Source organism: Cyrtonyx montezumae, unplaced genomic scaffold, assembly GCF_038088225.1.
Source record: "Cyrtonyx montezumae isolate F1298 unplaced genomic scaffold, pur_monq_1.0 scaffold_2, whole genome shotgun sequence".
Taxonomy (NCBI): domain Eukaryota; kingdom Metazoa; phylum Chordata; class Aves; order Galliformes; family Odontophoridae; genus Cyrtonyx; species Cyrtonyx montezumae.
Genome location: NW_027071936.1, coordinates 53850965 through 53860631, shown reverse-complemented (window position 1 = coordinate 53860631; position 9667 = coordinate 53850965). Strand labels below are relative to the sequence as shown.

Here is a 9667-nt window from a genome sequence, read left to right as displayed (position 1 = left end):
CACAGCACGTTCTACAAAAATATCTGAGCCCAGCTGGGCATCCAATTCAAGGGTGTGATCTCTTCTCTTTGGGGAACTTTTGAGATCCAATTCTGCACTCACAGCCTGAAGAAACTGCTATTCAAACAGAATGGTCATTAGTCTTCCAGTTAAGACTGAAAGCAGCTTCAGACTGATTTGACAGAACATCAGATTTCCCCTGCAAGAAAGATGTGAATTCTCTTGCTGTTACTAAAGTGCAAGTTCAGTTTAACATATCAAAATATTACACGTTTAGATTACAGGGTCAGACAATTCAATATGTAAAACAATATTCATTTATTTAGCACAAAATATTCGTGTTCAAATAGAAGTATACATTTTTTCCTAGTATTTACGTACTAACACAAAGGCATTTGGCAAAACCACTGTTTTATCTCAGAAACGTAGGCCTGACAGCAGTTTATAAACTGTAAGGCAAATTAGGAACTCCTTCTCAAGTTAGTAATCCCTATACAGTTCCAGTCACTGCAGTAGAACACACACAGAAAAAGTGTTAGCAGACTAGGACACGTGATCACAGTGTTTCCTATAATTACAGCCTACATAATATGCAGAGGTGGGGCTATATTCCCAGACTAAGAAAAAAAAAAAGACAACTGAAAGATTCATGGTAAGTTGGTAGAAACACTGAGAAAGGTATCCAACCATTACACATGAGGTTACACAACATGAATGTAAGTCCCATTTCAGAGAAAACCTGCATGTCACCATAAAATGCTCAGGATTTAACACATCTAAGACTCCAAAGCCTGCAGCTTCAGTTTAGAGACAAATGCATGATACCTTCTGGTAAATAAACACAAATAGCTCACAACAGACAGCACAGAAATACTACTTGAAATTTAATTCCAATAATGACGCCGTTACAATCACTGGATACAGACAGCCACTCATATTATGTTGGCAGACAGACTTTCCATAGCTTCTTTGCTGAAGTCTCACAATCTTAACCATCTGACATCAAAGATTTGCTGGAACTAGCTCAGTCTTCCCTCCTGCAGTTATCACCTGGATTAGACTCCCTGAGTTTGGTCGATTCTTTCCTGTTATCCAGTCATAAAAGGTTCTGTTAAAGAAAAAAAAAAAGAAAAGTAGGATGGGGAGGATAAAAAAATACTACAAGGCATATTGACAGGAAGTACAAAATAGAGACCCAATTATTTCCCTTCTTTTCCTACCTCCTTCTGTAGTAATTTCTACATATGTCAAACACTACCAATGTGATCATTGGATTCAGAACTTGAGTCAGATGGGGATCTGGAGAAATGAGAAGTGCTTCACAGCACGCACATGGGATTTTCAGAACACCCCAAAGGAAAAGGCCTGGTGTTTTAAAGATGAAAGGTTCATCCAAGTTGAAAAAAATAAATACATTAAAAGAGGGAGGCAGGAGCTATGTAAGTTGCCTTTGTAGCATACGTCATAAACACAGACTTCTGGCTAAAGTAAGGCTGCTGCATCTTAGAACACTTACAGGTTAGAGATTAAATGATTGTTTTTCACCCCATATCTCTGTAATTCTCTTTCTATTCTCTCTCCACATATTCCTTACTTTTCAGCCTACGTAAGTACCATTTCTTCCCAAGCTCTTCTTTCTTAAGATGCCCTGTGAGCAGAACAATAGGTTAACTGCAATAACAGCCTTGGCAGCAGTACAGAAAGTTCTAAGACATCCAAAATATGCTGAGTAAGATGGACTTGTTCTGGATAGCACTCCAGAACACTGCTTATCAAAATTAATAAAGAAGAAAATATTTTTCAGGTACATCAATCTTCCCACTATCGCAGACTTATTAGCTACCACTTAGGAATATCCTGCCATCTGACAAAGGAGCTTCCAGGATACAGCAGACCTCAAAACAGAAACACAGTATGAGAAACATCCTTCCCAAGATATTACCAACTTTTAACACCACTGAAATTCTCTTTTCCAACACTAGAGCAACTTTCAGTTTTCAAAGCTAGATTTAAAGTTAGGAGAATGAGAAGCTAAAAAAAATAAAAACACTCAATCTAGTTCTCCCACAAGGAAAAAAATCTTTAGAAGTTAAAAGCTGATGTGTAAAACCCTAACATCTGGCCACATACAGTACAGAACATTTTTTGATTAACTGAGAGTAACTGATGAAACCCTTGCAAAGAGTCACACTGAACAGCTGCATGGGCTTCTTGCACCAAAAGCCATTTCTGACATCCAACTGAAAAAAAACTCACATCACGAAGAAATCAAATGTCAAAACTAAACCACTCTGAGCAGACAGCGTAAGATGAATGTTATTTCAGTGTCAGTTCTAAAAGCTTTTACATTTGTAAGAGTAAAGACATTCTGTCCTTTGCAACATACAAAGGCACATTCACCTGTTTTTCCTCAAAAAGGCAAGACAACTGCATCTGTGTTTTGCTGTTTTTCTGTCACCATCCTCAGCAGAATCATTGCTACTCTCCATTACCTCACAGAAGGCAGTACTTACGTACCTTCTCTGACAGCAATTAGACACAATAAATCTTACAGTCTCAGCCTGTTGCTACAGCTGAAGTTTCTGCATTTTGCAGCATAATGCAGGGCAAGCCTTTGCGGATAATGGAAGAAAACCAAAACAACTTTGACTAAATTATTCTAAACAAAAGCAGTAAAAAAATATCAACACAAATAACACCAAAGTTTACATGCATATCTGTGGTTTACCTTTAAGCTAAACTACTGACTCCTGTGTCTGCAATTTAATTTGTATAAGAGCCTTTACTCGAGCTTCCAACTGCTTAAGGCCATCTTATCATTGTAACTGATGTAGAAATGCTGAAGTTGATGGAGCTGGGCTAATTTTTTTCTGTTTTAAGAAGCCTGCATAATAGGTCCAACGTCATCTAGATACCTACAAAATCAGGAAAATCATGGGGAAAAAGTGCCCAAATCCAAGACAGATATTTAGAAAGAGCAGGCAGGAAGATGCAGCAGCAAAAGAGACAGTAAGAATTCCCTAGTTATCACAGGCACACTCACTCCGCAATGAATTCTAAGGATGTCCAGGAGCTGAAATCTGCATCAGGCATTGATTTCCTGTTCGCTGGTGTATCCAAGGTAACTCTGTGATTAAAACAAGATAAACCCTTATTTATTCATCATGTTTCTGATAAGAGCCACCTGCTTCTTTTCATTGCTGTAACATATGCTTGAATTTTATACCGTGCAGTACAGACCTTCCTTGCATACTCTACACGTGTTAACAGCATATAACTATCAGTTTCAATGTATATCAAAGGCTACAGCCCATAAACCCTTAGCTACCTGCCTTGCTGATGACATCCAGCCTGCCAGGCCCATCACTTAGCACACAGCTCCCTCCCAGCCTCTCCCATGCAGACAGGCTGTAGCAGTAATATCCTTGCTCACATGTACCACACGTGTGCCCTACTACCACTGCCCTCAACCTCTGCACTTGCAAGATGAGCGTGTAGGCCCAGTAAGTTTTGACTTTGATGATACTAAGGGATGAAGCTTTCAGAACTGTCCTGCGGATGTGCTGATTGACAATATAGCGCATAATTACTCTCAAGAACTCACTCAAGCAGAGAGTTTTGCATGAGAGCTGTGCAAATCCAGAACAAACAAAAGTGCAGTGCTGCTCTTGGTGTCTGCCTGACTGTAAAGCACTGCAGAAGGCTGTGTCAGTTACCCCAACATTCTCAATGCTGTTCCTTTCTGACCTGAAGGAGTATTTGTATGAGGAAAACACGCAGTTAGATTTTGGGCAGTATTCTAAATAACCATGCAGAGCTGTTTAGTCTTAAGTTTTGGCTCCAGGGATGGACCTGGCAAGATAAACAATTCTTGCAGCAAAACCAATGGACTTTGATATAGCAAAGACCTACTGGCCCACTCATTTTTTGCTTTGAGAAAAGTTAGTGTGACAAGATAGCTATGATAGACAAATACAAGCTAGATTTTTTCTTCTTGCAGATCCTCACTGACTAATTTTTATTGATCAATCCCAGGTGCTTCTGTAGGAAATTTGCATATCTTCACCTTAGTAAAAACTCATTAAGTAATCCCCTCTTTGCTACAACCAACCAGCTAAGTCTAAAATTGTGCTGAATTCTTCTCATCTTCAGAGTCTGTCTGTACTGAAAAAATTACATATTAATAGCTGGCTACTGTTAGACCATTTAAAGCTGCATCAAAATTTAATCCTCACACCTGCTACTGCTTTGCACATCAGCAGGAAAAAAGTTACGCACTGTTAGGATAACTTGTGCATTGCTACTGTCGTGTATTCCAGACACTTCTTTTCTCAGTCTAAGAAGCTATTTGAGTAGTGTGGACAGGACATCACAACAACACTAGTGCAACTCCAGGTTACAGCAGTAATAAAATGATGCAGGCAGAGGTAACTACACAAGCACTTACGGTAAAATAGCAACAGCAGCAGAGCCAGATGGCAAGCCACTATTGGCACCAGCCAAACTCCGACAGAGCTGGTGCACTGCTCCTTTGGCCATGCCATAGCCAACCATCCCTACCAACAAAAAACAGGCAAAACTGAAGCACAATCAACAGTTCTCAACATCATCAATAGTACAACAGAAACTCACACTATTTCAGTAAGTTTAAAATCACTTACCATCACCAGAACAGAATCTGACTGAAAACATAAACATAATTAAAGAAAAAAATTTAAATTTAAAAAATTTAAAAAAGAATTTAAAAAAGAACAAACCCAAACAAAACCCTTTGAACAGACAACCAGGAGCAATGAAAATAGCTCTGTTTACTCAGCATTATAGAATGACAAACTTACTGATTTCAACATGTTTAAAATTAACACTTCAGAACATGTCGTGAGTTCTACAGAGTTAACTCTACTACTTTAGTTTTTGTTGTTTTCTAAGTGTGAAGAGACTCACTGACTTGAATCAAGCAATCACCTGTTCACTTTGAGCATAAGGCTAAGGTATTTAGAGGTTTGGACCCGAGCAGATATAGCACACCTCGCTCCAGAACAGCAATTCACTGGAGCAGCATCCTAATTCTGACAGGCCCTTTGGAGAAAGCTACAAAAAACTAACAAAAAAATCCCCACTCCCAGCAGAAAGCAACCTGCATGCAAATCCAGCTTCCTCAGGAGCACTGTTTTTCAGACAGCCAGTACTCAGCAGTGTAAAATGCAAGGGAATGAGAGCATACAGCGTACTGCACAAGACCTGGACAATCAAGGTGCTACAGCTCAACTCTCTGCTGCCTCACAGTATGCATCTGCCAAACAGCCTAGATACAGGAAAAAAATGAATGCATTTTGTCTACTATAACTGGATCACTTTCTACCTCTCTGTACAATTCATTTTCAAAGTTCCCAAGGAAATATTCTGCAATGAAGGTACAAAGGTAATTCTGCACTACTGAAATATTGGTTAGATTCAATTAGATATACTGTATAATACCCACATTTATTAGGAGGAATCACTGTCAGCAGTAGCTATCTCAGTTTATCTTGCTGTAAAATATTTACACTTCTATCATATTTCCCTCTTCTGTAAACTGAACACCAAGTTGCCTTAAACTTTTCCTTATGCTTCTTAGCCACCACTTTTGAACTACTTACTGTAGCTATTGCATTATTTTCAATTTTCTTCAATTTGCATTGAATGAGCCAACATTTTCACACAGAAAAAAAAAATCACAGTAAGAACAAACAAGAAAAAGGAGATTCGTTCCTTAATGGCTGGTAACAACAAGCCAGCAAGTCATATTTGCAAAAGTTGAGTAACCATTCTTTCCCAATCCTTCCTGAAGTTAATAAGCTGCATGTGTTTGCCCAAAGCACTGCTGTGTTGTTTTCTTAAATCCAGACTCATTGAAAACCGTTAGTTCAAAGCATGAAAGCAAATCAGTGATTCTTCTGCTGTGGTCCCTACCTCCCAAAACGACCCAAACAAAAGGCATTATGAAAGTCTGCTGAAGTTCACATTATTTCATGTGTAGATGGTCAGTCAGTAGTAGACAGTAAATTATGTATCTGCTTATTCACATAAAGCAAGCCTTTTATCTTCAGACCATGCCGGATGCAGCTGCAAACTTAGAAGGTAAATCATTAACTATAAAATACAGTATATTTCTCCAGAACCACTTTAGATGTGGCTTTCAGGAACATTCATTAATTTGTATAATGTGCTTTACAGTGTTAGTAGCTATGTCTCAAAGTATCGTTAAGTCACACTAGTAAATTGGGAAATAAAAGTATTTCTCTCAAAAAACTTTCCTTGCCTGTGGGCTTGTGTGCCTTTTTCTTTTCAATTGCTCCCAGATTTCTCTCTCTGTGCAGATCATACTTAGGAGTGGGATGAAAAAAATCTGAGAAAGGTTTGTTCTAAATAGGCTAGAAGGCAAAGCTGAAGGTCAACAAACTCTGTGTTTGAAGCAAAGGTGGACTGGAATCAGAACATGCACAGGACAAGCACATTTAATAGAATTAGCTGAGTCATCACTAATTGAAAAATTACACCTAAGGACTTTACTTTTTAGAATACAAATAAGAGATTTAACTTTACATAAGCACTATACTTAGAGCTTGCTGAGTACTTTTATTCTTCACTATTTCACAAATTATTTTTTACTGTATCCTATATTAGCTAAATCCATTTCACCAACGCATATCAACCATTACCCAAACACCAATCCTCTCTGAGCTCCAGCTTCAAGAAATTCAGCACTGTCTCCTGTAAAATTACACTTACCTCAAGCATTTCTGCAGCAATTTTCCATTTGTAATGAATGTCAAGAAACTGGCAAGTAAAACTACTCTCCATGAGCAATACTGCTCAGAGTAACACGTAGGTATAACTGTTCATGTCTCAGCAGTTACCATACACAGCATTTTACCTGGAGTTCCAGATAAAGCAGCCTGAGCTCCTGTCAAAGTCAAGAGACCTCCTTCTTTCAGATGTTTTGTGGCAAGGTGACTGGAAATAGTGGATGTCCAAACACTCTGTTTCCACATCAGATCACAGTTCTTGTACAAAGCTGATTACGAAGATAATTAGTTAAAGTAACTACAAGAAAGATTTCTAATTCTGGTTTCCTCCCTGTCACTTATAGTGTATCAGTACTACACAAAGTACTATAAAGACATGCTTTCAATTATTTCCCACTTCCACACCGGGTAAAAATACTACTTCATACATTTCACATCTCCTTAGGTGCTGAATCCCAGCTCTACAGCATGCATTCTAGGCAATTAGCTGCTTTCAATAAAAATTAGAAATACAATATATAAATGTCAGATAGTTCCCTTAGCTCTCCACTAATGCTTATACTCAGTTCAAAGAGTTCTAAATTCTTCAAACTTCTGCAGGGAATGCTTTGTCAAGGATCTCAAAATTCTCATATTAGCTAAATACCAGAGAGCAAATTCTACTTTAGCAGCCTATTAGGGCTGGAGAGAACACCAGTAACTTCACATGGAAGCAAAAGTCAAGCACTTGTTATTGCTTTTTTTCCTTTCCATGTCAGTATTGGATAGCAAAAAATGACTAGCCACATCAAAACATCTTACCATTCAGAAAGAATCCCTTACAGAATACAGCGCAGAACAAGCATAAGCAACTCAGTGAGATAAGCTGACCCTGCTACCCTACCAGAAGAATTACTATAAATCAGGGTTATGATCAATCACCTTATTTCCAATACAGCGCATACTTATTACAATCCAATATAATGTAATTGTGCAAATGCATTCACTTTGATTAAAACGTACATGTATTCTCACATTCCCTTCTTAAATTAATATTTTGCCTATCATGTCTGAACTGGGAAATGGGAGGAAAATACAACATGTAACAGATTAACACCACACAGAAAGCAAGGCACTTTTTCTACCATTATTAATGCCTATACTAGCAGAAAACGCAACAAAATAGTTTCTGAATGCTACATGTTTCAAAGCTTCATAAATCTATAGCCTTTTTTCCCTCCAGGGTGGTCCTGAATTGTTAGACAGCTCTGGCTTGTACAGTAACAGCTCAGAGAGCTGCAGCACAGAACTGCAGTTTTATCAGTAAAGCAGTGAACTGCGCAACAACATCGACGTACTGCTCAGCTGCTATCTCATGTTATCTGTGAGCTAACTTCTGATGAGGCAGGCAGCTTACAATACTTTTAATACAGCACATCAAGACTTCCCAATTGAAAATGGTGCACTAAAAAAACTCTTCCAAGAACAGTGAAAAGGTAACAGGCACCAATAATTCAGAAATGTGCTAAGAGGCATTGTGACTGAGCTCTGCTGCACTATTAGGCTAACATCCCCTTCCACACTCTAGAAGAAAGATGATCTCTCAAAGACTTTTATAACGACGATTTTTAAGGATTCCTCTGAGATTGCATTTACATATGAAGTGGCATGCACAGGCTCACATTTAGCTTTGGCACTGCCTCCAGCCCATCCTCCTGCTACACATACGATTGCATCCACCTTTTCTTCACCAAGCAGCCTTCCAACCTCTGCTGTCACCTTCAAAACACAGAATAAAAACATTCTGAAGACACTGGATCGTTGAGATAAAGGAGTAAATATCAATGTAAAGAAACAAACAGCAAGATAGCTTTAAAGGTGCTCAGCTATGTAATCAGAGGGAAAAAAACAGAGCATAAAGCAATTTAAATAGCTGCAGAAAGCTAACACGACCCATCAAGTGAGAATAACAGGGTTGAAAGATAGCTAAAGATGACTAAAGATGAGTCAGGTCATACAAGTGAGTGATGCCACTGGAAATAACTGATTCAAGCACCTGAGACGGAGGCGTATGGATACCCAGCATCTCTCCCCCCGCATCACGTAATGAACTCGGTTAGGTATTTCCCGTGCCTCGCTGCAGCGGGACCCCATTTCAGCAACCCCGGCACCGTCCCCGCGCACTCCCACCTGCTCGGCCTGCTCGGTGAAGGACTCGGTGGCCCTGACCACCACGCTGGCGTTGGCCTCCTCGTTCTCGGCCAGGTCGATGCTGGCGACCCACTGCGCGGCACGAGAAGCGGGGTTAGCACTGTTCCCGGGGCACGCAGGTCCCCGCCGCCTCCCCGCACCCCGTCCCGCTCCGCCCCTCCCCGACCCGGCACACACCCAGTTCCTGGACTTGAAGTACTGCACGCACTGGGAACCCAGAGCCCCTCTGCCGCCGTACACCAGCACCCTGCCCGCCGCAGCCATGCTCGCCGCTCACCGCCCTACCCCACTCCCGCCCGGCAGCCCGACCCCCCCCCCCAATCCCCGCCTACTCCGCCTGCGCATGCGCAGACGGGGCCAGGTCCTGGCAGGGGTAGCTCAACCCGCCCCCGAGGCCGCAGCGGCGGCTTGCGTTACTGCCCTCGGGGACGTCGAGAGGATTAATTAATTAATTAATTTTTGGCTCTGTAGGGCTTGAGTAGCAGTAACCGTAGAAGCGGGAGCAAGTAGTGGCGGCTCGTTAGTGCTGCCCGATGGACTCGCAGCTGGGATTGCTGCAGCCGGCTGGAACAGACCTCTGAGATCACCTAGTCCAACCATCAGCCCTCACCACCATGCCCACTAACCATACCCCTCAGTGCCACGTCTCCACGTTTCCTGAACGCCTCCAGGCACAGTGTCTCCCCCAG

At 40.9% G+C, this 9667-nt stretch overlaps 1 protein-coding gene across 1 annotated transcript; it reads right to left on the bottom strand.

Moving 5' to 3' along the window:
• Positions 1–294: 294 nt before the first annotated feature.
• QDPR (quinoid dihydropteridine reductase) lies at positions 295–9258 on the bottom strand. Its single transcript, XM_065735734.1, has 7 exons — positions 9156–9258; positions 8958–9050; positions 8450–8546; positions 6917–7057; positions 4448–4556; positions 3044–3127; positions 295–1108 (listed from the first exon to the last, which is right to left on the bottom strand). The coding sequence occupies exons 1-7, from the start codon at positions 9240–9242 to the stop codon at positions 1003–1005; spliced, it is 717 nt and encodes a 238-aa protein (XP_065591806.1). The 5' UTR covers positions 9243–9258; the 3' UTR covers positions 295–1002.
• Positions 9259–9667: the final 409 nt, after the last annotated feature.

Bases quoted from the DNA above. Each gene is read 5' to 3' on its own strand.
- QDPR (XM_065735734.1), bottom strand. From the start codon at position 9,242: ATGGCTGCGGCGGGCAGGGTGCTGGTGTACGGCGGCAGAGGGGCTCTG. The intron at 3,128-4,447 runs GTAAGTGCTTGT...TTTTAATCACAG, and splicing joins GCTGCTGTTGCTATTTTACC to AGTTACCTTGGATACACCAG. The intron at 1,109-3,043 runs GTGAGTGTGCCT...TTTCTTTAACAG, and splicing joins TCCTTAGAATTCATTGCGGA to AACCTTTTATGACTGGATAA.